The sequence below is a fragment of the Ranitomeya variabilis genome, chromosome 2, assembly GCF_051348905.1.
Source record: "Ranitomeya variabilis isolate aRanVar5 chromosome 2, aRanVar5.hap1, whole genome shotgun sequence".
NCBI lineage: Eukaryota > Metazoa > Chordata > Amphibia > Anura > Dendrobatidae > Ranitomeya > Ranitomeya variabilis.
The window spans coordinates 758,591,444-758,618,775 of record NC_135233.1 but is presented as its reverse complement, the minus strand read 5'-3'; the positions used below and the strand labels follow the sequence as shown (position 1 = coordinate 758,618,775).

Below are 27,332 nucleotides of genomic sequence, written 5' to 3'. Positions count from 1 at the left end.
AATGTTTTAACTCAGGAAGAGTTCAGAAATCAATATTTTGTGGAATAACGATGAGTTTTTAGCACAGCTTTGATGTGTCTTGGCATGCTTTCCACCAGTCTTTCACACTGCTTTTGGCTGACTTTATGCCACTCCTGGTACAAACATTTAAGCAGCTCTTCTTTGTTTGATGGCTTGTGACTATCCATCAATCTCTTGATTACATTCCAGAGGTTTTCAATGGGGTTCAGATCTGGAGATTGGGCTGCCCATGACAACTAGCACTTGTTTTGCCATCCAGCTTGTCCTATTGCAATATGATTGTGAACACCACAGCAGGGTTTTTTATACTTTCCTTCTTTAAATAAGATTTGGTTCAGGTGATCACCTAATCAGAAGCACATTAAGTAGAATGAGGTGTACTCTGGTTGGAATTCACCTGACACTGGAATGGAATGGCGATCAGACATGTAGAGAAGCTGATTTTTATAAAACTGTGCAGTAGTCTCCTAATTTTTGCCAGCACTTTACATAATGAAATGGCCACTTTATTCAACACACCCTGATAGTAGCGCATTGGACATTGTGTGGACTTTAGAACCATAGCAATTTGTCATAGAATAGATTCCAGTAGGTCGATTCTTTTTTTTGGGAATATTGGCTCAAGCAGACAAAATGGTTTCTTACAGTTGCCGCAAAGTAAATGGAAGTACTAAAATGCTCTATAGGATTAGGTTCTTGGAAATGTGAACACCAGGATATCAGGAAAACTCGCTGGCATGTGAATGGTACCAATCCATGATTATAGGACCCTTGTGGCTGAAAGTGTCCTTCTGTCATAGGATATGCAGATGCCATGAAGGGAGGAGGTGGTCAGTCCCAATGCTTATGTAAACCCTACTGTCCATACATCCATTCACAGTTATCAGAAGATCCAGAATGTACTAATATAAATTTGCTTGCCGTAATATTCCCCCTTCCAACAACCTGAAAAGGAAAAGTTCATAATTTATTGTTTATACTAAAATTATGACCCTTCTATCAGCATGATGCTACAGAAATCCAGATTCATATGACCAGGCAATATTTTTCTCCGTGCAGTAATCCAATTTTTGAAATTTCAACTGAAGTCTTGACTTTCACTTACTTTAGTCATAATGGTATTCAAACTGGTCTGCTGTTAACCCATCTGTGATATGGAACAATAAGTTGTGTATTAGGACATAATAGTTGGAGTAGCAACATTGGAGTTTTATATGCAATAGCTGTACTACCCGGCTTCGCCCGGGTTAATGACTGCTGTTAGCGAAATAGAATGTGTTAACAAAAATTTATTCTGCACACAAAAACCACAAAACAAATAGATAGAAATGTAATTATTAAAAGGCAAAAACTAAGCTAATAGAAGAATTTCACAACATATATTAGCTTTGTTATACTGAGAATGTCTTTGTTGCCTATATTAACCAATCAGAGCTCAGGTTAATTAACTGTAGCAAAATAGAAGCTGAGCTGTGATTGGTTGCTATTGGCAGCCTGATAAATCCCCAGCCAACAGGAAGCCCTCCCCCCTGGCAGTATATATTAGCTCACACATACACATAATAGACAGGTCATGTGACTGACAGCTGCCGTATTTCCTATATGGTACATTTGTTGCTCTTGTAGTTTGTCTGCTTATTAATCAGATTTTTATTTTTGAAGGACAATACCAGACTTGTGTGTGTTTTAGGGCGAGTTTCATGTGTCAAGTGGTGTGTGTTGAGTTGCGTGTGGTGACATGCATGTAGCGACTTTTGTGAGATGAGTTTTGTGTGGCGACATGCGTGTAGCAACATTTTGTGTGTCGAGTTGCATGTGACAGGTTAGTGTAGCAAGTTGTGTGCAGCAAGATTTGTGCATGGCGAGTTTTGCGCGTGGCGAGTTTTATGTGTGGTGCGTTTTGAGTATGTGCAAGTTTTGTGTGAGGCAACTTTTGCATGTGGTGCAACTTTTGTACATGTGGCAATTTTTCTGTGTGTGCAAGTTTTGCATGAGGTGAGTTTTCCATGAGGTGAGTTTTGCACGTGTGGCGAGTTTTGCATATGGCGAGTTTTGCATGTAGCGAGTTTTGCGCGTTGCAAGTTTTGAGTGGTGACTTTTGTGTTTCGACTTTTATGTGGCGAGGTTGGTGTGTGTGGTGAAATGTGTGCTGAGGGTGGTATATGTGTTCAAGCACGTGGTAGTGTGTGGCGCATTTTGTGTTTGTGTTCATATCCCCGTGTGTGGTGAGTATCCCATGTCGGGGCCCCACCTTAGCAACTGTACGGTATATACTCTTTGGCGCCATCGCTCTCATTCTTTAAGTCCTCATTGTTCACATCTGGCAGCTGTCAATTTTCCTCCAACACTTTTCCCTTCACTTTTTCCCCATTATGTAGATAGGGGCAAAATTGTTTGGTGAATTGGAACGCGCGGGGTTAAAATTTCACCTCACAACATAGCTTATGACGCTCTCAGGGTCCAGACGTGTGACTGTGCAAAATTTTTTGGCTGTAGCTGCGACGGTGCAGATGCCAATCCCGGACATACACACATACATACATACACACATTCAGCTTTATATATTAGATATACCTGTATGTAATCTCCTGTATATAGTATATACCTGTGTGTCATCTCACCTATATATAGTATATATCTGTGTGTCATCTCCTCCTGTATATAGTATATACCTGTATGTCATCTCCTCCTATACATAGCATATACCTGTATGTCATCTCCTCCTGTATATACTATATACCTGTAGGTAATATGCTCCTGTATATAGTATATACCTGTGTGTCATCTCCTCCTGTATATAGTATATACCTGTATGTCATCTCCTCCTGTATGTAGTATGTACCTGTATGTCATCTCCTCCTCTATATAGTATATACCTGTGTCATCTCTCCTGTATATAGTATATATCTGTGTGTCATCTCCTCCTGTATATAGTATATACCTGTGTGTCATCTCCCCTGTAAATAGTATATACCTGTGTGTCATCTCCTCCTGTATATAGTATATATCTGTATGTCATCTCCTCCTGTATTAGCCCTCGTTCACACGTTATTTGGTGAGTATTTTTACCTCAGTATTTGTAAGCTAAAATGGCAGCCTGATAAATCCCCAGCCAACAGTAAGCCCACCCCCTGGCAGTATATATTAGCTCACACATACACATAATAGACTGGTCATGTGACTGACAGCTGCCGGATTCCTATATGGTACATTTGTTGCTCTTGTAGTTTGTCTGCTTATTAATCAGATTTTTATTTTTGAAGGATAATACCAGACTTGTGTGTGTTTTAGGGCGAGTTTCGTGTGTCAAGTTGTGTGTGTTGAGTTGCGTGTGGCGACATGCATGTAGGGACTTTTGTGAGATGAGTTTTGTGTGGCGACATGCGTGTAGCAACTTTTTGTGTGTCGAGTTGCATGTGACAGGTTAGTGTAGCAAGTTGTGTGCAGCAAGTTTTGCGCATGGCGAGTTTTGCGCGTGGCGAGTTTTATGTGTGGTGCCTCTTGAGTATGTGCAAGTTTTGTGTGAGGCAAGTTTTGCATGTGTTGCAACTTTTGTGCATGTGGCAATTTTTCTGCGTGTGGCAATTTTCCGGCGTGTGCAAGTTTTGCGTGTGGCGAGTTTTCCATGAGGTGAGTTTTGCACGTGTGGCAAGTTTTGCATGTGGAGAGTTTTGCGCGTGGCGAGTTTTGAGCGGCGACTTTTGTGTTTCTACTTTTATGTGGCGAGGTTGGTGTATGTGTGGTGAAATGTGCGCTGAGGGTGGTATATGTGTTCGAGCACGTGGTAGTGTGTGGCGCATTTTGTGTGTGTGTTCATATCCCCGTGGTGGTGTGGTGATTATCCCATGTCGGGGCCCCACCTTAGCAACTGTATGGTATATACTCTTTGGCGCCATCGCTGTCATTCTTTAAGTCCCCCTTGTTCACATCTGGCAGCTGTTAATTTGCCTCCAACACTTTTCCTTTCATTTTTTCCCCATTATGTAGATAGGGGCAAAATTGTTTGGTGAATTGGAAAGCGCGGGGTTAAAATTTCACCTCACAACATAGCTTTGACGCTCTCAGGGTCCAGACGTGTGACTGCAAAATTTTGTCCCTGTAGCTGCGACGCCTTCAAAACTTTTCCTTTCACTTTTTCCCCATTATGTAAATAGGGGCAAAATTGTTTGGTGAATTGGAAAGCGCAGAGTTAAAATTTCACCTCACAACATAGCCTATGACGCTCTCGGGGTCCAGACGTGTGACTGTGCAAAATTTTGTGCCTGTAGCTGCGACGCCTCCAACACTTTTCCTTTCACTTTTTCCCCATTATGTAGATAGGGGCAAAATTGTTTGGTGAATTGGAAAGCGCGGGGTTAAAATTTCACCTCACAACATAGCCTATGACGCTCTCGGGGTCCAGACGTGTGACTGTGCAAAATTTTGTGCCTGTAGCTGCGACGCCTCCAACACTTTTCCTTTCACTTTTTCCCCATTATGTAGATAGGGGCAAAATTGTTTGGTGAATTGGAAAGCGCGGGGTTAAAATTTCACCTCACAACATAGCCTATGACGCTCTCGGGGTCCAGACGTGTGACCGTGCAAAATTTTGTGGCTGTAGCTGCGACGGTTCAGATGCCAATCCCGGACATACATACATACATACACACACACATACACACATTCAGCTTTATATATTAGATATGCTGCTTGACTGAGCACCATCTGTTACTCAAACTGTTTCTTGAAATCCTCCTCTGATCCCTCTCGTCAAAGAGTTGTTTTCTCTAATAGGATCTTTATTCTGCACAGCGGCCCCGCCTGACCTGAGGTGAACTCGGAAGCGTGGGAAAAAGTTCAGAAACTATCCCACGCTATAGAGTTCATGTCCGGTCAGGTGGGGAGGCTGCACAGGCAGCTTTTCATTCATTACACAGTGGTTTACAGCCTGGTCAGTCCCATTAGCACAGCTTCCAGTTGTAAACTATTTAACCCCTTGACATGGATTGCAGCGTGGGACTTGACTGTACAGTTATGGGATATTAAAAACCAGGTGCAAGAAGGGAAGGTAATAGCAGCACCAAAACACTGTTGAAAAAGACAAGGAAGCGTGCCACCAGGACCAACAGTCATCCACACCTGACGAGTTCTTTACAAGTGCATGCCAGTAGAAAAAATAAACAAACATGGAAAAAGCATAATGAAAAAACTAAGCAGACACAAAATAATTAGTAGATGTTGAAGCTAGGAAAATCCAAGCAACTAGTAATAATCCCCCTGACCCCCTGATGAAGGTGTGATCGCCGAAACGTGCGTTGGGGTGGAAGCGTGTCCCCAGTTCTACAGTCATCCGTGCGGTGGGTACTCTGCTGTGGTGTTATTGATTATGGTTATTTGATAGGTTATGGCATACTTTTGTGATGGTATTATAGCAGTTATTGCCTATTTTCCTATGTCCCACAGTATGGATTATTACTAGTTGCTTGGATTTTCCTAGCTTCAACATCTACTAATTATTTTGTGTCTGCTTAGTTTTTTCATTATGCTTTTTCCATGTTTGTTTATTTTTTCTACTGGCATGCACTTGTAAAGAACTCGTCAGGTGTGGATGACTGTTGGTCCTGGTGGCACGCTTCCTTGTCTTTTTCAACAGTGTTTTGGTGCTGCTATTACCTTCCCTTCTTGCACCTGGTTTTTAATATTGAATATTATTAATAAAGTTTATAGTTTTTCTACAAACTTGTTGTGACCATTTGTCATCGTTCTTTCTTTCCCTTGTTTGTCTATCTTTGGTGATAGGTCTCGGTGGTCCTCTTTCATAGATGGTACAGATTTCTGCTATACTATGAGTTACCATGATGAATAGGCATATAAGTTGGTAGTTATGGGATATTGTTGCTTTTTTATTTTGGATTTTTTACAGAAGAACAAGGGCTTCGCTTGGATTGGGAGTGTAATAAAGAGCGAAAACCTGTGTTTATTATTTCAATAAAAGACTTTATTCTTAATGTGTGTGTATTTTTTTTAACCCTTTCATACTATTGGATTAATAATGGATAGGTGTCTTATTGACACCTCTCCATTATTAACCTGGCTTAATGTCACCTTACAATAGCAAGGTGACATTAACCCATTATTACCCAATATGCCACCGCTACAGGGCAGTGGGAAGAGAGAGGCTAAGTGCCGGAATAGGCGCATCTTCCAGATATGCCTTTTCTGGGGTGCCTGGGGGCAGATGTTTTTAGCCAGGAGGGGGCCAATAACCATGGTCCCTCTCTAGGCTATTAATATCTGTCCTCAGTCACTGGCTTTCCCTCTCTGGCGCAGAAAATTGCGCTGGAGCCCAAGCCAGTTTTTTCCGTGAATACATTCATTTATTAAATACATACAGGTCCCAAATTTTACACACATAGTACTAACAGTATTAGACACTGACATATATAAATCTAACTGTTCTGAAATGGTTTACTATATGTAAACCATGTCTCCTATCCTGTCGGGATTCTGCAATGATTTTGCAGAAGCTGACGAATGAATTATCGGCTATTCTACTATCTATATCTCTATGAAATATAAAGATATATATATGTATGTGTGTAACAGTTACAGTTAATTTGCTGAGGTAATCTGGAGAAATTTCACCCCATGTTTCCAGAAGCCCCTCCCACAAGTTGCTTTGGCTTGATGAGCACTTTTTGCGTACCATACGGTCAAACTGCTCCCACAACAGCTCAATGGGGTTGCGATCTGGTGACTGCGCTGGCCACTCCATTACAGATAGAATACCAGCTGCCTGCTTCTTCCCTAAATACTTCTTGCATAATTTGGAGGTGTGCTTTGTGTCATTGTCCTGTTGTAGGATGAAATTGGCTCCCATCAAGGGCTGTCCACAGGGTATGGCGTAGCATTGCAAAATGGAGTGATAGCCTTCCTTATTCAAAATCTCTTTTACCTTGTACAAATCTCTCACTTTACCAGCACCAAAGCAACACCAGACCATCACATTACCTCCACTATGCTTGACAGATGGCGTCAGGCACTCTTCCGGCATCTTTTCAGTTGTTCTGCGTCTCACAAATGTTCTTCTGTGTGATCCAAACACCTCAAACTTGGATTCATTTGTCCATAACACTTTTTTCTTTCCTATCTTCCTCTGTCTAATGTCTGTGTTCTTTTGCCCATATTGATCTTTTCCTTTTATTAGCGAGTCTCAGATATGGCTTTTTCTTTGCCACTCTGCCCTGAAGGCCAGCCTCCTGAAGTCGCCTCTTCACTGTAGACGTTGATACTGGTGTTTTGCCTGTACTATTTAATTAAACTGCCAGTTGAGGACCCGTGAGGTTTCGATTTCTCAAACTACAGATTCTAATGTACTTGTCTTGTGCAACAGGGCCTCCCACTTCTCTTTCTACTCCGGTTAGAGCCAGTTTGTGCTCTCCTCTGAAGGGAGTAGTACACACCGTTGAAGGAAATCTTCAGTTTCTTGGCAATTTCTCGAATGGAATAGCCTTCATTTCTAAGAACAAGAATAGACTGTTGAGTTTCACATGACAGGTCTTTTTTTCTGGCCATTTTGAGAGTTTAATAGAACCAACAAATGTAATGGTCCAGATTCTCAACTAGCTCAAAGGAAGGTCAGGTTTATAGGTTCTCTGATCAGCCAAACTGTTTTCAGCTGTGCTAACATACTTGCACAAGAGTTTTCAAGGGTATTCTAACCATCCATTAGCCTTCTTACACAGTTAGCAAACACAAAGTACCATAAGAACACTGGAGTGATGGTTGTTGGAAATGGGCCTCTATACACCTATGAAGATATTGTATTACAAACCAGACGTTTGCAGCTAGAATAGTCGTTTACCACATTAACAATGTATAGAGTGTATTTCTGAATCATTTAATGTTCGCTTCATTGGAAAAAACTGCTTTTCTTTCAAAAATAAGGAAATTTCTAAGTGACCCTAAACTTTTGAACGGTAGTGTATATATATATGTTTTGAAGATTATTTGGTTTTAAAACGATGTGTACAGTTGTATTTTACAATGCGATTTTAACATGAGCTTTTACATAGAGAACTGATGTATGTAAAACCTCATGTTAAAATCGCATTGCATATGGATTGCATAGGCATGTCATACGGATGTTCCGTGGAAAAAAATCGCACGGAAATCACATTACACTCGCATGACACTCGTCTGTTTTTTCAGTCCAGAAATTGGACCTTTTTTTCTCGCAACTGGGTATGAGCCCTTAGACTAGTTATTTTAGTTTCAGCATCACCCCTCACCATTTTAATGTATATTTTCCCTGAAAAATATTTAGACGTGAGAGTCCTCAGTGGTTGTTACCCTTTAATGGCTAACTGAAAAGATGGTAACAACTTGCATGCTTTCGAGACTATGCAGGTCTCTTCATCAGGCAAAGACTAGCGGAATTTGCATTAGTCTTCGCCTGATGAAGAGACCTGTGTAGTCTCGAAAGCTTGCAATTTGTTACCATCTTTTCAGTTAGCCACTAAAAGGTATCAACCACTGAGGACTCTCACATCTAAATATTTTTCTATCTACTGGCTAACACGGTACAAAGATATATATCTTTCTTGTATTTTCCCTGAAGCACTACCGTGCTACAATGTAGAACCTACAATGCTGAAATAATTTAGCCAGTCTTGTGTGGTTTGGGCAGTATGAATCAGCTGTTAGGTTCCCTTGAAACACATCAGCCAAACAGTGTTGGAGGGGAGAATTCACATATTTGAGGGGGCTATCACCATATTAGTTCAGACCTGAAGTTGGCTTTTTACTTGGGTTTTTTTTTACCTGGGTCCTGTAAGTATATTTGTTTTTTTTGTATAGTGCTTTGGTTTGACAATTAGAGAGAAAATCATCTATTGCTAGATGGGATGAGCATCAGCATCTGTCTGACTTTGCAAGGTGTAGTCAGCAGCACTATATAGACCAAAAACTATGGTGGTATTAGTGGTGTAATTTGTGATCACAATTTCTAAATATATTCTGAACTTTTGTCATTTCAGGTGGTGTAACTAACACAGCACAATATCAGAACAGACTAATGGTATATGATCCAAAACAGGTATGTAATATAATGCGTATTATCCCCAAGTGAAAAAATATTAATTTTCATGCGTTCTTTGCTTTGTGTATTTTAGTGATTTTCTTTATGCACAACACATACATGTATCAAGAAAAAGTGCTTAGCATAAATTATTACACCCCTTTTGTACAGTGAAATGCTGATTAAGATCTTACTTTTCAGAGAACAGTCTCCAAATTTTTAATAAGACTGAGTTTCATAGAACATTTTTTTTAACCCATAACATGAAAGTAAGGCTGGAGTCACACTAGCATATGGCATCTGATGCAAGAGCATAGGATGCGATATGGTAATGACCCTCGGCTCCATGCTACTGTGCCCCGATCCTCTTGCAACAGAGAGGATCGGAGTACAGCTGCCGAGGCTGCAGAGAAATTAATTCCTCCATCTCCTCCGCTGCTGGCGTCGGCGTATATCGCACCTCACTCTGTGTGTTGTGTCACTCGCACCCATAGGCTTATGTGGGTGCGAGTAAGCATAGACTCGGCCGAGTCTTGGTGCCAGTCGCAACATGCTTTTATTGTTCTCACATGCCGATTTGGCATGAGAAAATAATTGCAGATGTGAGCTGCCCCATAGAATAACACTGGGCCGAGTGCGTTGCGATGTTTTATCACATAGCACTCAGCCATATTGTATTGTAGTGTGACTCCGGCCTAAAAGTAATAATATAACTTTAACTACAAAATCTTCAGTTTTACTCAAATTAGTTGATGCAAAAATACACCCCATATCAAAAAGTACTACATCTAGTATTTTGCATGACCGCCATAATTTTTAAGGACCTCTCCAACTCTTCTAAGCATGGATTGAACAAGTTGGCAACACATTGCAACATCTATCTTTTTCCATACTACAAGAACGACCTGTATATGCACTCTCTATACAGGATCCAGAGCCTGGATCCTGTATAGAGAATGATGCTCAACTTGTCTCGTCAGAATTCCCCACAAGTGTTCGATTGGGTTCAGATCAGGAAGTATACTTAGCAATAAAATCACTTTCACCCTGTTCTCCTGTGTGTTTCGGATCATTGTCATGTTGGAAAAGTGGACATCTACGAAGGGCATTTAGTGATGGTAGCATCTTCTCTTTCACTATAGTGCAGTATTTCTGTAAACTCATGACACCATCAATGAGCTGTAGCTCCCCAACACCAGCAGCATTCATGCAGCCCCACATAATGTCAGTGCCACCGTGTTTCACTGTAGGTACCATCCATTTTTGTTTGTACTCCTCACCTTTGCGGCGCCATACAGTATTGAAGCCATTGGTTTCAAAAACCTTTATCTTGATCTCATCACTCCAAAGTATAGAGTTCCAGTAGTTTTCATAATTTCCTGCATGGGCCGTGGCAGGCTTTTTTGTGAATGGACTTTCTGAGAGGCTTCCTTCGTGTACGGCACCCATGAATGCCATTCCTCTGCAGTGTACACCATATTGTGTCATGGGAAACACCCCAGTCTGGATTTTTACTTCTGTAACTAACTTCAGTGAACTTGCATGTCAATTTTCTGTAACTCTTCTCATTAGAACATGTCCTTGTTTAGGTTTTAACTTCTGTGACCGGCCTGGATATCTTTGTAAGATGGTTGCAGTTTCATCTTTGTTAGATTTATGGATCACTTTGGCTACAGAATTCTGACTGATAAGTGAAGCTTTGCTGATCTTTTTGTATCACCTTTCCTGTGTAAAAAAAAAAATATATATTTTCTTACTGAGGTCTTGTGACATTTTTCTGCCATATGGTACCATTGCTGACAGTGTGAAATGGGAAGGATTTTCTTTGTTATGTAACGCCCTTTTATAATTAACTGTATGCAGGACACCTAACTAATGAATAATTAAACTTAGCTGTAGTGAATTCTTGTTAATTAGAATTTTGTAGTCTGAACTTTAATCTTAAGACTTTCATAGGGGTGTACTCATTTTTGTAACATGGTCTTGACTGAATTTGTTAGGAAAATTACTTTTTGGGTATGCAAAAATAACAAATCTTTTTTTGCAATCAATGGCTCTGCCCACATGTGTGAGTATTTTGTAGTATGGTATCTCATTGAAAATGTTGATTGTGAGGGGAAAATGTTGATTCTGAGAGGAAATGTTTTCTGATAGATCTGATGGGGTGTAGACATTTATGCTGAGTACTGTATACATATGCAAAAAGAGAAGTAACAAAAGAAAAATTTAAGACAATATTTGGCGTGACCACCCTTTGCCTTCAAACAGCACCAATTCATCTAGGTGCATTTGCACAAAGTCAGTATATGCAGGTGTACGAGTGGCGAATTATACAAAATATGCGATAATAATCATATGTACGGTAGAATGAAACACAGTCATTAACTTTAACAGAAACCGCTGTGTAGGAGGCTTAAAACTGGGTGAGGAACAGACAAACTCTGCTAGAAATGTAAGATTGTGGAAGCAGTTTCATGTCACAGGTAGCGATGAGCGAAAGAGAGGCATATAGCGGCCCACTAGCCCTTACTACAAACATTTTTACAGAACCAAAGTTTATGTCCCCATTGACTTCTACGGCGTTCGGCTTCAGGTTCAAGTTCAGGTAGAGTTCTGGTACTCAAACCAAACTTTGGACTAAAGTTCACTCGAACCCGAACATCCACGGGTCCTTTCATCCCTAGTCACAGGTCACTGGAATACCACATATCGTCTGTGAGTTTACACTTGCTCAAATCCTTCTGTCCCTTGATATAATCCCAGAGAGACTTGATGATGTTGATATCAGAACTTTATGAGGGTTATATCATCACTTCCAGGACTATTTGTTCTTCTTTCGTGTCACTGGTCATACTCCATGGCTAGACAGAGCATTGCAACGGGACAAAAGGTAGATATACTGCTTCTCATCTGACAAAAATGGTGTGTTTTTGAGATGCGCTGTTCAATGTTTTTAGAAGAAGCACCAAGAAATGAGCAATATTGAGGACCATAGGCACAACAGGCAGCTAAGGAAACTTAGAGCAGGTTAAAAAAAAGACATCATTCTTACTTCCCTTTAAAATTGGAAGATGTCCAACAGAGCTATCAGCTCAAAACTGGCAGCAACCAGTGGGACTCCGCTACATCCAACCAGAGGTGTACCTAGGTTTTCTGGCACCCGGGGCAAGAATTCAATTTGGCACTCCCCCGCCGCACCCCCCCAGCACATATCCACTTTTCCACACTTAGTCACATGCCGATCAGCAGCAAGCAGGGCTGAATCCTGACAGTGAGTATATTACACTCTGTGATTTGTATACTTCTGGTCACATTCCGACTAGACATGTCCGGCCTCACTTTTCATTGAGTGAGGCCACGCATGTCCACATGGCACTTGACCGCATTTATGGAAATTGCCAGCACGAGAGAATCCTGACAGCGTGCAGTGTGCACTGTGAGAATTCAGAAGCCTGCAGTCACATAGAATGACTGCTGACTCATCACAGACTTGGACAACCCCTTTAATGCTCCTAACATAAGTACAAATATGAGAATTAGTCAGTATCACAAATAACATTTACATCCAGGTACCTGATAGATGATGTTGTTCTCTTTCTTTTCTTCTTCATCTTGTCCAGACTTCATGATGACTTTTCACATCCAACGCTCGTCTCTGCAGACTTCTATCTTCTCCGGTCTTGTGTAGCACATGCCCACACAATATCCTTAAATATAGCAGTATTATAATGCTCCTGAATAAAAATATCTGCCTAAGCTGAGCTTCTGAATAAATAATTGCCCCTCTCTATATTCCCTGCACAAAATATGCCGTCCACACTGCCCTCTCCTTTCCATACCGGGCCCCCCTTCACACTGTTCTCTTACACTGTGTCCCCCCTATACTGCCCAATCTCTATACTATGCCTCCTCACCACACTCTCCCTTCTTGGCTGTGACCTTAAACTGTTCCCCCATCTACCCCCCCACACACTACTCAGTCTTTATTCTGTGCCCACTCACACTTTTTTTTCCCCACCATACGATCTCCTCGCACTATTCTCTCAAAATATTATCCTCACACATTTACCCTCTCACTCTCCATACTGCCTCCTCACACATCCCTCTGATTCCCCATGTGTCCACACCCATCCCTTCACCCTCTCTCCCCATACTACAGTATTTCAATGTACATTTTCCCCTCGCTCCTCATACATGCCCCCATCTGCCTCCTTGCTCCTCATATTGGGTCTTCAAATTTCTCCTGCTCCCCATATTGTGCCTGTCCCTCCCTTGCTCCCCAAACATGTGTCCTCATATCATCCCCCCCATTATACTAAATCTCCCCACACACCCACAGTAATCTCCCCTACCACACAGAAAATCTACCTCAGCCCCGTTACTTTAAATCTCCCACGCACAGTAAATACCCCCAAACACAATAACTATTCCACACACAGTAAATATCCCCCTACACAGTAAATACCCCACCACACAGTAAATACCCCCACACATAGTAAATCAGCCTCAACTTCGTTACACTAACACTTCCATATCAAAATACGAAAATGGTTGTACTGAATTGTGTTAAAGCATGTCAATGTGAAATACATGAAGTGTGAATAGCAAAATGGCTTTTGAAATTTGGGAAAAATACACATGAGACGTTTAGCACAAAATAGTGGGAGCCCATGAACTATCGTCAAGGTAATCTCATGAATCCAATGGGTCCCTGACCTAACTGGCCAGTGTGAACACTTACCTATGGCTAATATCTGAATGCATGGGTGACTATAAACACCTCTCTTGGTAAAGCTTACAGTCATAAGATTGATCGGAACCTGATGTGATTAGATGTAGTTAAAACATCACATGGTGAAGGGTGGAGTGCTCAGTCAGAAAGCTTAGCATATAAATTATATTATAAATGTATTTCGTATTGACATGCTTTAACACAACTGAGTGCAACCATTTTCGTATTTTGATATATAAGTTGCTTTTTTTGGTATGCACTTGTTCAAACTAGTTCTTTGACATTAAAGGGAACCTGTCATCACGTTTTTGGAAGATGGGATAAAAATAGCGTTAAATAGGGGCAGAGGTGGGCGTTACATTAGTGTGTTTGTTATGCGTTTATTACCCACCTAAGTTGCCGAAATACCTTTGCAAAGTCTCCGTTTTCGCCTGTCAATCAGGCTGGTCTGGTCAAAAGGGCGTTGTCTTCCCCCAGATTTTGCGTAGTTTTCCGTTGGTGGCGTAGTGGTGTGCGCATGCCCAAGGTCCCGAATCCTCTGCCAGGGGATTTAAAAGAGCGCGCTGTTCGTTTTCATTGGTGATCGGTGGGCGCGGCCATCTTCCCTTGGCCGCGCGTGCGCAGAAGCGGCGCTCTGCTGGCCGCGGCTTCAGGAAAATGGCCGCCGCGATATCCATCTGCGCACGCGCGGCATCCCGCGGCCATTTTCCTGAAGCCGCGGCCAGCAGAGCGCCGCTTCTGCGCACGCGCGGCCAAAGGAAGATGGCCGCGCCCACCGATCACCAATGAAAACGAACAGCGCGCTCTTTTAAATCCCCTGGCAGAGGATTCAGGACTTTGGGCATGCGCACACCACTACGCCACCAACGGAAAACTACGCAAAATCTGGGGGAGGACAAGACGCCCTTTTGACCAGACCAGCCTGATTGACAGGCGAAAACGGAGACTTTGCAAAGGTATTTCGGCAACTTAGGTGGGTAATAAACGCATAACAAACACACTAATGTAACGCCCACCTCTGCCCCTATTTAACGCTATTTTTATCCCATCTTCCAAAAACGTGGTGACAGGTTCCCTTTAAAACTTCCACAAACAGTAAATCTCCCCCACACAGTAAATACACCCACGCACAGTAAATCTCCCCCACACAGTAAATCCCCCCCAGAGTAAATCTCCGCCAACACAGTAAGTACCCCCACAACCAGTAAATACTCCCACACACAGTAAATCTCCCCCACACACTAAAAGACGCGTGTACAATTGATCACTGGGAGCCGGCACGCTGCAGCCTGCTCAGAGAACTGATGACTCCCAGTCCGGGGGGCGGCACAATGCAGCCGCCAGGGAAAACACTTCAGACTGCTGCATTAGGTGGCCAGCCTGCACCCCCCTGCTGGCTGTGCCTGGGGCACATTCCCTGGCTGTTGCTTCCTAGATACGCCTCTACACCCAACTCCAATAGTAGGATATGAGTGTTCTTCCTGGAATAATTGCGGCAAAGCAATTTTAGATCAAAACAATGCCAAGTGACCCAACTATACACAGAAAAAATAGCATTGAGGGTGCAATAAGATAGGAGAAGGTGCTCTGATCTAATCAGTAAAAACATGAAATATTTGGCTGTTTTAGAAGGCAGTTGGGGAGTGATACAATAATGAGTGTCTGTAGGCAACAGTTAGGCATGGTGGAGGTTCCTCTGCCAGTTTGGGTTTGCATTTCAACAAATGGAATCAGGATAAATGCTGTCTTCAGTATTGCAAAATAATCCTGAGAATTACATGCTGAAACTTTTCCAACATACCATTCAATGAGACGTCAGGTTGACTTCAAATTAATTCTGCAGCAAAACAATGACTCCAAACATAGTAGCGATATCATTAAGAATTATCTTTAGCGTAAAGAAGAACTAGGAGTTCTGGAAATGATAATATGGTGACTACAGATCCCTGATCTTAATATCATTGTGTCTGTCTGGGCTTATATGAAAAGACAGGATTTCCGCAAGCCTGCATTCACTAAAGATTTGTGGTTAGTGCTCCAAGGTGTTTAGAAGAACCTTCTTGCCGAGTTCTTTAGAAATTGTGTACAAGTGTACATAGAAAATTTATACTATTTTGAAGGCAAAATTGATTTTAATTTGATTTTATAAATTGATAAAAATAAACTTAACACTTCTATTTTTTAAAGCATTCTGACTTTGCAGCATTTTTTCCACACATGCCTAATACTTTTGGGCAAACTTCCAGAACAGCAAACAAATCAGCACAAAATCACATAATCTAAAGAAACAGATTCGACAGTACAATATAAAAGACAACATAAAATACATGTAACACAGAAATAAACATGCATCTTCAGCATGTGTTTTCCCTGGCAATTACTAAGAACATAACTCCCATGTGTGAACGGAAGTTAGGAGTTTTTATGTGTGAATTCTATATTATTTTCTGCTTTACCCTGGTTTTTAATGCGTTAATTATATATTTTCTTTGGCGTCAGTAATATAAAGGCATGCTCGCTGCTCTAAATTCATGAGCTCGAAGGGAACATCACAGCTATGTCCGTTTCCTCTGCTAATTGTGTGGCACGCTATTGCGAGCACATATACAGTTAATAATTGAAACTTTTTTAAATCAGGAAGGCTTCATGTTTGCGCACACAGCCTCATTTTTTCTACATTCTGCTGGCATATTGTTTACGGTGGGCTCTGGCAAACCACATCTGCTTGTACCCGCTCTGAATCTCAATTACTCTATCACTGAGCACTGGGGCACGGCTTTAAGCAAGGCCTTTGTGGAGAGTCAATAATGACTGCCATCTGCCACCGAGCACAGAGCTACCTGCTAGCAGACAGGCTGCGGTGACCTCTGCTCCCCGATCACTGATTAGTATTCAAACTCTGCCGTTTTAGCTGTGACCTTGCTCAAACCCCTGTGCCTTGCTGCTTGTGTAGTGCTTCACCTGGCAGGCATTGCAGTAGAGAAAAAGGATGCCGTAATCCGGGGACAGAAGAATACTTTGCAAATCAGATGACATTTTTATCTTTCTGCCTTGGGAGTTTCTTGCTAACGATGTAAAATATCAAGGTACTTTCCAGTTATTTGTTGGAACCTATGTATTCTGGCCTTCATTTAAGTGGAATGAGGACGATTTGTCAAAATGCTTTTGGAAAAATTCTGGCAAAAAACTGTTTGAAATTTTGTAACATTTTTTTACAAGTAGTAGTGGCCCGAAAAATGTTGCAACTTTTCGCACTTTTATATCAGTTCCAGCCAGCTCTGGCAATGTCTTAAAAAGTGGGAAGAGCAAAGCCAATGGAGGATGTGGCTGAGTGCAGTCAACACATTCATCATCATTTACACAACAAACGTGGCGTCATTTACTACAGATATGTACGTACTCCAGACCCTAAGCGGAGTATACTTCTTGGAGTGGCGCATTGGATCTGAAAGATGTTCCAAATGAAATAAGAGGCATAAGAACCTCCTAATGAATTCAGGACATGATACCCCAGTGCCTTCTTCATGCAAAACCGGTGTCAAACCGGTGCCAAAGTACTTGGAACAAACGACGATTACAGAAATTGAACTTTTCTGTGGGATTGTGACAAGTATTGCATGCAATGTATCACTGTGCAAATAAAACTGATGAGAGCAAATAAATGATTACTTGCATAGCATAGCTTTTCAGTCTTCACCAACCCACCATGTAAGGGATGAGACCATGCATTCATGGTGATTTGGCATCAAGCAATATTTGGTAACTTTGGAGAGGGACATCTGGGATGTAGCACGCTGCACACAGTTTGGCTTGTGCATTTCCAGTTTCTATACTGCCCACACTATAGGTCTTCTTACATGGAATGACCTGCGCTACGATACGACCGCCATGCCTGATTACACATGAAGACCAAAGTAAACGATGCCCACTTCGCGAGCTGTACTACATCGCTGACATAGGCTGCCATGGTTCTCGGCAGGCAAGTCCTGTTTACAATGGTCATTTATGCTTCAAAAAAGATCATTTCACCTGATGAACTAGTGCTTTTTTCAATCATTGGGTGATTAGTAGACTGTTTGCAAGGCAAGATAATCTTATGAAGCAAGTGTTTTTAACAATGCTTGCTCACAATTATCCTGCAGTATAAATGCCAATTATGGCATTCCAGTTGCAAATGGTGCATATGATCCCAGTCATCACCCCCCCCCCCCCCCCCCATCATCATTTTTTTTTTTTTTTTAATTTCGCCTCTTTGTTGTGGAGATATTAGCAGTCAAATATTTGGCACCTACTGAGTTATGTTAAGATCACGTTCAGTGTTTGGTCAGTATTTGACCTCAGTATCTGTAAGCCAAAACCAGGAATTAAACAGTAGGAGGAAAAGTATAATAGAAACACAACATCACTTCTGTATTTATCACCCACTCCTGGTTTTAGCTTACAAATACAGATGTAAAATGCTGACCAAATACTGAACGTGAGAACGTGGCCTTAGTCCAAGTCTGTGTTATCAGTAGCAACTTATACAGAGAGAAGTACAGGGCCCCAGTGAAAACTATCTAATAACACCCACTTGGACTTAACTGAACTTAACTCTTTAAGTGCCAAATAGTTTGATTGCTAATATTTTTGCAATGGAAAGGTGACGTTAAAAAACAAAAACTGCTATACTGCCCTCTGCAAATATTGGTGCATAAACATTCAAGTTTGGTCTTGCCAAAAATTAATTGTGGAATTGCACATTTTTCACTTTTTCATCCCATTTAGAGTTTTTTCCTCATTATTTAGTACATTGTATGGTAAAATGAATAGTGTAATTCAAAACTACAACCCATCCCGCAAAAAACAAACCCTCATACAGCTATGTCTATGGAAAAATAAAATAGTTAGGCCAGACTCACACGTCAGTTTTTCATGTGTGTTTTCTGTGTTTTTCATGGATAGAACTCATACCTGTGATAGTCTATGGGGCTGTTCATGCCAATGATTTTTTTGTACACAGAGTTTATTAGACACTGAAAAAAAAATCGGACTGCAAAATGTTTTGAAACTTATTTATTTTTGGCTCATCAGTTAAAAAACCTGAGGAAATGCTAATGCAAATCACTGATGAAACTTCTCGTACGAGTAAAACATTGTCATCTGAATGATGCCTCAGGCTTTTCGGAGAAGAAGATAAAAAACGAAAGCTCCAATTAGCATCAAAATCCACAAGGAAATAATTGACATGCTGTTAATGTCTAAATGTTCGCAGCAGGTCACTTTACGTGTAGTAGAGATTTTAAAAATGTCATTTATTTAGCTCGTGCTGCATTACGCTGTGGATTTTCTGCATGGAAATCTGTGCAGTGTGCATTCACCTTAAAGGTGTATTTTTAGCCTTTAAAGTGAAGGCAATGCAGTGCTGGTATAACACATCATCATCATTTTCTAATTTGTTTCCTGCACAGCAACACTCCAAGACACCCAAGTGCACAGGGAACTACAGCTGGTAGCCAGGGCTGTGGAGTCGGTAAGCCAAACGACCGACTCTGACTTCTCAATTTCCCTGACCCCACAGCACTGGTCACTACTGAGCATGGACATAAAGTGCAGCACAGATTCATCCCAACAGCACTGGTCACTACTGAGCGTGTACATAAAGTGCAGTACAGATTCACCTCCACAGCACTGGTCACTACTGAGCGTGTACATAAAGTGCAGTACAGATTCATCTCCACAGCACTGGTCACTACTGAGCATGTACATAAAGTGCAGCAATGATTCATCCCAACAGCACTGGTCACTACTGAATGTGCACATTAATTGCAGAACAGATTCATCTCCACAGCACTGGTCACTACTGAGCATGGACATAAAGTGCAGCACAGATTCATCTCACCTAAAAGCCAAGATCCTTAGACCAGGAACAGAACAGACATGTATAGGACATTTCATAACTTTCCAAAATTCTTCTGAAAACATTTACAGCACATCCTACATTGTAATATTGTACCCAATTTACTACATATTTTAGGAGTCGGTCCATTTTACACTAACTCCAACTCCAGAGTCCTGCTGGTAACATTCACTTGAATGAGGTGTCTGGGGCCCACAATACAGCGAAAATAGTGAGGGGGTCAATAGTCACCATTAAATTTTCAGGATTGTTGGGGTCCCACTGGTCATAGAATACAATTGGTAAAGAAATGTCACGGGTGAATATTGTCATTTATGTTCAATACAATTTCTGGTGACAGGCAAAAGTATACAATATGTGCATGCAGCTCCATCATGCTGAATTGTCTTTTGCTACGATTTTCCAAAATCATTTTTGAAAATTGCATAAAAAAAATGATGCACTTTTTCCGTGTTTCCCTGGCATTAAAAAACATGCAGCGCGATCGCATTGCAAGCACGTATTGTTGGCGAGTTTTTAGGAAATCTACTGGATGCAAAAGCTAATGTAAAGTAATTGAGTAAATCTTCTTACTGTGAATATATCTGTAGCCGGTACTGGATGCCAAAGCAATTGCTAATTTGTATTTTCCAGAATAAGTGGATTAGTCGCAGCCCGATGCTGCAGAGAAGAGTTTACCACGCCATGGCAGCCGTCCAGAGGAAGCTTTATGTCCTGGGTGGAAACGATTTAGATTACAACAATGATAGGATTTTGGTGCGACACATAGACTCTTACAACATTGATACGGATCAGTGGACGCGCTGCAACTTTAATTTACTCACAGGTGGGTATTTGCCAATGATATTCTAATTTATATTTTGCTGTGATATATAGTATGTCAATTGTCTACAGTCTTCTGCTATTCCAGCGCAGAATTGACTGCCATTTGTGGCCTTAGCTTCATAGAATCAAGACATGATTTTTAACCAAAAAATAATAAAGAGAGCGTTTAAATGGAATCTGTCACCTAATCTGAGAGCAGTTCAATGTACAGACAGAGACCCTGATTCCACTGATATATCACTTACTGGGCTGCGTTTTAATAAAATCACTGTTTAATTAGCAGGAGATTATCACTAGAGGACTAGCAAATTTTCTACCTTGTAGTCTACTGATTGGCAGCTTTCTGCCTATGCACAGTGTACACAGAAAATGCCTGCATTCAGAAAACTAGTAGATTTGCATCACATAAAACAGTGATTTGATCAAAACTGCAGTAGGCAGCACAGTAATACATCACTGGAATCAAGGTCTCTGTTTCTGCATCCTTATTGCTTTCTGATGATGTAGCAAATCTTGTATACAGATTCCATTTAAACTTTTTCCAATATTTCTGTAGGCAATGTGTACTATGATCTAGTCCTCATTTTGATAGACAAGGGGGCTGAACTACCTATGGGTAACCTGTTTTATAACGGAAAACCTTAAGAAGAGAAAGAAATTGACCACTGCAATGCAGGTAGGCTCCACTAGATGGCTATAGAGTGGAAGGAGGGCTGCACCTAGACAAAGCAGGCCTGTGTTGCAGCAGCGCGGCTACCACTAGGTGGCAGCAGGAAATTCAAACAAGCCAGGTAGATATAGTCAGTAGCGCAGTACCAAAGAATAGACAAAACACAGAGTCAAAGACAAGCCAAAAGGTCAGGAACAGATAAGCCAAAGACAGAAGGCAGAAGCAGGTCAGGATACAAGCCAAGTCAAAACCTAACCTGGGAGTAAACATGTAAAAGGGGAACATTGAGGGTAGACAAGAAGTTCAGGCAGATAACGCAGCAGGACTGTCACGGAGTTACCGCGACAGAGCAGTACCAGAAGACCACGGCTTCTGATGGCTTCTGCTTCATCTCTGAGAAGAAGTACTTCTCCTGTGTATTAAAAGTGTTGTTTTCTTTCAGCAGGACAGGGGTTAATAGGCCATGTGGAAATTCCTGCTTTCAGCTGTGCTCGGTTAGCCACTCCTCTCTCCTATATAAGCTAGGCCTTCTGGTCAGATCTTTGTCTGAAATAGCACTTGCTAGATAGACCTGGAGTAGTGAGGAGCTGGTGTTTGGAGAGCTGGAGGAATTTATTGTGGGACAGTTGTATGGTTTGTACGCTTGGAAAATTCATCTTTACCTGCCTTATTTACTCTCCCCGTCCTTCACACCCTGGTGGATACCTCTGTTATTTGTGAGAGCTTATTTTGTAAGAGCGGAGTTTTCTTTTTACCCTTGTCTTCGTTCCCGTTTGTCGGGTTGGTGTACTGTTGTACACGGTAGCGCCTCTCTTCACCGGGTGGGGAGAGGGACAGGCGCAGAACGACAGTCAGGAGACAGGGCAAGGGCAGAGGCCCCGGCATCCTCGCCATCTGAGGTATCCCGGAGAACAGGGTGAGTTAGGGCGCCCCCTAGAGCTAGGGCCAGGAAAGTTTCCCTTGGTCCCAGTTTACTCGCCAGTCCAATCGTGACAAGGACAAGTCAGGATAACACCAGAGTCAGCTACACACGCCGTAGGCAGGACTATAACTGACACCGCCTGCAGGATGCAACAGAGATAAATTGCAAAACCTGAAACCAGACTGAGGCTGAGAAAAGTTAACCCCTGACATGACCAGACCGGAAAAAGGGAAGACAGGACCCAAAATCCGGTCTGGATCATTAGAACCACAGGTTATTTGTAAAGAATCCAAATCTTCATGTATCTGGACATTATTCTTCCATGTGCCCGCCTGAAATTAGTTTGCACACCATCACATCAAACAAATGTAAGAATTACACAAAGTCAAGGACTGCTCAATTTAGAAACAGAGGAGGGAGACCTGCAAGCTTGCCCCCAAATAAAACAGCAGTTGTGGACCAATCTCACAGATAACACAAATGTAATGCTGGATATAGATGAGTTATAGCAGAGGCTGGATAAACTACATGAACAATCCACATTTTTTAAATTATTCAGTATCCTATATAAATGAAATAAGTCAATGTAATGTTGTACATGTACGTCATTGCCAATAGTATTTTTTGTTATTAATATTAAGGGCAAAATGAGTCTGGAGTTGCTGTTCATAATGGAAGAATCTACTTGGTTGGTGGTTACTCAATTTGGACAAATGAACCTTTAGCATGTATACAGGTAAGATGTCTATCCTACGTATTCTGTAGCTCTATTCAGAGGATGTCATCACTCACATCAGTCCCAATAATGAATGGTTCATTCCATATGGTACTAATTTCCATATCTCAAATACACAATTAGACCAGTTTCATACATCTGACCTCCACAGTGCGTATGGGCTAGCTGAGGGTCTCCAGACTCGAATAGGCCACACATATGCTACTCGGGCTGTTAAGTTCAGGTTGGAAGACCAGAGTCCAGTCAAGACATTGCAGCCTGTACATGGACCATGAACGTTAGATGTGTGAAAACTTCTTCAGAGCAAATTGATGCATGCCAAATGCAGTGTGGCCCCCCAAAAATACATCCTCTAGCCAAATATGTTCTACAACAAATGTCGCAGTTTTTGGCTGCAAGGCTTCATCAGTAAGTTTTTTTTGGGAAGCCAACTAACCAATCACCATGTTTTTGGTATTTGGGGAAAGCACTGTCGGAAACAATCACTAGGAAAATACAGGCCACAGTGCTGTCAAGCTATACATATGGAACATGCATTAGATATAAATATTAGTGATGAGCCCAAGTGCTTGTTACTCATGTTTGCCTAGGGTGCTCAGGTATGCACCGAGTATCGCGGGTGCCTGACTGACATGATCGAGTCCCTGCGGCCACGTATTGCCACTGTTAGACAGGCCCAAAATGTGGGGAATGCCCGTGTATGTCATGCAATCCCTGTGGTGATTCAAACATGTCATTCGAGCACCCGCGATACTCTGTGCATTCCCGAGCACCGTAGGCAAACTCAAGTATCGAGCATTTGCGCATACATATTAATACATATTATTGTAGTAACAGTAGTGAGCAATAGAAAACAACAACTTGCTTGAACAGTATAGCGATGGGCATTGGCCATTTTTAGAGAAATACATACAGTATGTGTGCAGTACATTTCAATCACCGAGGCCGAGTGGTAATCAGTAGGACACTCTCCTTATTGAAGCCCAGTGCTGTGACTCATCGGACAAGCTTAATTTCGAACACCAGTCCTCTTCTCTTCTTTCCAAGTTCCTTCCTGCATTTTTGAGTGATTGAACATTGACACTTTTGCAGAACTGCAATGATCAGAGCAAATTATTTTTTTCGCTTATAACCTGTGTCAGCCGTCATTGTTTTAGCCAACCTCATCTCGTCTAAGGGCTATCCAGTCAAGTGGGGCAGACTGCATTTTACAGGGAGGATGACCAAAATCTGAACTCGATGTAAATATACAAACCATACTGCCCAGTGAAGAAATGAGATGTGGATCTTTTAATTTTTTGCATTCTGTATATTTGTTTCATGACCTGCAATATAAAGTGTTTTAATCTAAACGGGGATCAATTTTCTTTGTATATATCCAATGTAGGTAGGACAGTGCTAGTAATATTAACTAATCAATGACTTACAGAAATATAGTAGCACATTGCATAGACAGCCGTTTTCTAATACATGCTTCAGAATATCTTCCGCAGCCACAGTTTATTGAAATGCAGTGAGTGTACGCAGCCATTTGTACAGAATGAAACACAGAACATGTATGACAGTGGTTTTAGATCCTTTGTCTTAAATAGAGGAAAATTGCTCCAAAACATTTACAAGTTGTCATTCTGTCAGCAAATAAAATGTTCATGCTTTTTATCATGAGTTACAATAAATAATGAGGTTAATATGAATGAAGGAAAGAAGAATCTATCACAATTTAAATAGAACATAATCCAGTATGTAATTTCTACTATCATCCTTATTGTTTCGGCCCCAAATATTTTCTTATTGCCTATGGGTTTCATAAGGCCAGAGTTGTGCAGACTTTGATATATTTCATTTTTTTTTTATACAGCTTGATGAAGACCATTTGAGGTTGAAACACGTTGCCCATTGCATGTGCTCAGAATAAAGTATCAGGCTATGTGTGTACATTGAGTATTTGCTTGCATAAATTTCTGTCGCTGATTGTTCGCGGCCGGGCGTGACCAATCAGTGAAGCCAGGGCCGGCTCCAGGTTTTTGAGGGCCCGGGCGAAAGTCTCAGTGGGCCCCCCTCTTTAACACATACCATGATTCATGGTGCACAGATACAGCAGAGAAATATAGCACAGCCAAGTAGCATATAACACAGCCCACGTAGTATATAACAGCCCACGTAGTATATAACAGCCCACGTAGTATATAGCACAGCCATGTAGTATATAGCAGAGCCACATAGTATATTGCCCAACCACGTAGTATATTGCCCAGCCACGTAGTATATTGCCCAGCCCACGTAGTATATTGCCCAGCCCACGTAGTATATTGCCCAGCCCACGTAGTATATTGCCCAGCCCACGTAGTATACAGCACAGCCCACATAGTATACAGCACAGCCCAAATAGTATACAGCACAGCCCACATAGTATACAGCACAGCCCACATAGTATACAGCACAGCCCACATAGTATACAGCACAGCCCAAATAGTATACAGCACAGCCCACATAGTATACAGCACAGCCCACATAGTATACAGCACAGCCCACATAGTATACAGCACAGCCCACGTAGTATACAGCACAGCCCACGTAGTATATTGCCCAGCCACGTAGTATATTGCCCAGCCACGTAGTATATAGCACAGAGATGTAGTATCTAACACAGCCCACGCAGTATCTAACACAGCCCACGTAGTATATAGCAATGTGGGCACCATATGTTAAAAAAAAAAAAAAAAAAAGAATTAAAATAAAAAATAGTTATACACTCACCTTCCGTCGGCCCCCTGGATCCAGCCGAGGCGTTTACCGATGCTCCTCGCGACGCTCCGGTCCAAAGAGTGCATTGCGGTCTCGCGAGATGATGATGTAGCAGTCTCGCGAGAACGCTACATCATCATCTCACGAGACCGCAATGCATGGACCGGTCACCGGTGCGTCGGGAGGAGCAGAAAAGGCCTGGGCTGGATCCGGAAGGTGAGTATATAATGATTTTTAAAAATTATTTTTAAAATTAGATCCCGCGCCAATGTCGCTGATTGGTCGCGCCGGCTAGGTGTGACCAAACAACGAAGCGGGATTTAAATCCCGCGGCAATGTCGCTGATTGGTCATGCCGGCTAGTCGCGACCAATCAGCGAAGCGGTGGGACCGGAGCATCGCGAGCTGCAGGAAAAGCTGCTGCAGAGGCGACGGAAGGTGAGAATATCACGACTTTATTTTTTTTAACATTATATATTTTTACTATTGATGCTGCATAGGCAGCATCAATAGTAAAAAGTTTGTCACCTAGGGTTAACAGCAGCGTTACCAGACTGCGTTATGCCGCGGTGTAACGCAGTCGGTTTAACGGACTGCTACAACGCTGTGGGCGGCGGGCGCTGACTGGGGGGGTAGTATAGAGGGGGGCACTGACTGCAGGGGAGTAGGGAGCGGCCAGACTGTGTCCGTCACTCCCAAGAGTGCATTGCGGTCTCGCAAGACCACTACATCATCATCTCGCGAGACCGCAATGCATGGCTGGTCACCGGAGCGTCGTGAGGAGTGGGAAAGGCCTGGGCTGGATCCAGAAGGTGAGTATATAATGATTTTTTAAATTATTTTTAACATTAAATCTTTTTACTATTGATGCTGCATAGGCAGCATCAATAGTAAAAAGTTGGTCACACAGAGTTAATAGCAGCGTTAACGGAGTGCGTTACACCGCGGCATAACGCGGTCCGTTAACGCTGCCATTAACCCTGTGTTAGCGCTGACTGGAGGGGTGTATAGAGCGGGCACTGACTGCGGGGAATAAGGAGCGGCCATTTTGCCGCCGGACTGTGCCAGTCGCTGACTGGTCGTGGCCGTTTTGCCGCGACCAATCAGCGACTTGGGATTTCCGTTAGAGACAGACAGAAAAACAGACAGAAAGACGGAAGTGACCCTTAGACAATTATATAGTAGATTTTGTGTGACGTAACTCTCTGGTTTAAGGGCGCAAAAATTAAGTTTGAAAATTGAAAAATTTTTTTTTTCATAAACGTAAGTCATATTAAATAAATTTTACCACTATCATGAAGTACAATATGTCATGAAAAAACAGTCTCAGAATCAGTGGGATATGTTGAAGTGTTCCAGAGTTATAACCTCATAAAGTGATAGTGGTCAGAATTGTATAATCTGCCTTGGTCATTAAGGTCAAAATTGGATCAGTCACTAAGGGGTTAAATACTGATGAAACACTGAAGAGAAAAATTGGTGTCTGAATTAGGTCCAATGCTGAGCACTTATGTCGGGATATCCATCTAAATTTGCAAAAAAATATGATTCAAGCCAAACTCCTGATGGAACAATTAATCATGAGGTAGACTGTCACTTGGAATCTGTTTAGCCTTTTTACGGTCTATTGCTTTCTTTATAGGCATGATCAAAACTGGGGTCAACCACGGTTTTGCAAATGCCTAAACAAAAACCAGCACACATCCGTAACAGAGGCCAGAAGGA

At 41.9% G+C, this 27,332-nt stretch overlaps 1 protein-coding gene across 6 annotated transcripts in view; it reads left to right on the top strand.

The window, feature by feature from the left end:
* The window catches only part of KLHL32 (kelch like family member 32), a 400,890-nt gene that overhangs the window by 353,343 nt on the left and 20,215 nt on the right, over nucleotides 1-27,332 (top strand). For all 6 annotated transcript variants that reach the window (XM_077289687.1, XM_077289686.1, XM_077289688.1 and 3 more), the window contains 3 exons: nucleotides 9,039-9,097; nucleotides 20,344-20,536; nucleotides 22,769-22,863. In XM_077289687.1, coding sequence (XP_077145802.1) covers nucleotides 9,039-9,097; nucleotides 20,344-20,536; nucleotides 22,769-22,863 — 347 coding nt within the window. The remainder of the gene's footprint in view (nucleotides 1-9,038; nucleotides 9,098-20,343; nucleotides 20,537-22,768; nucleotides 22,864-27,332) is intronic.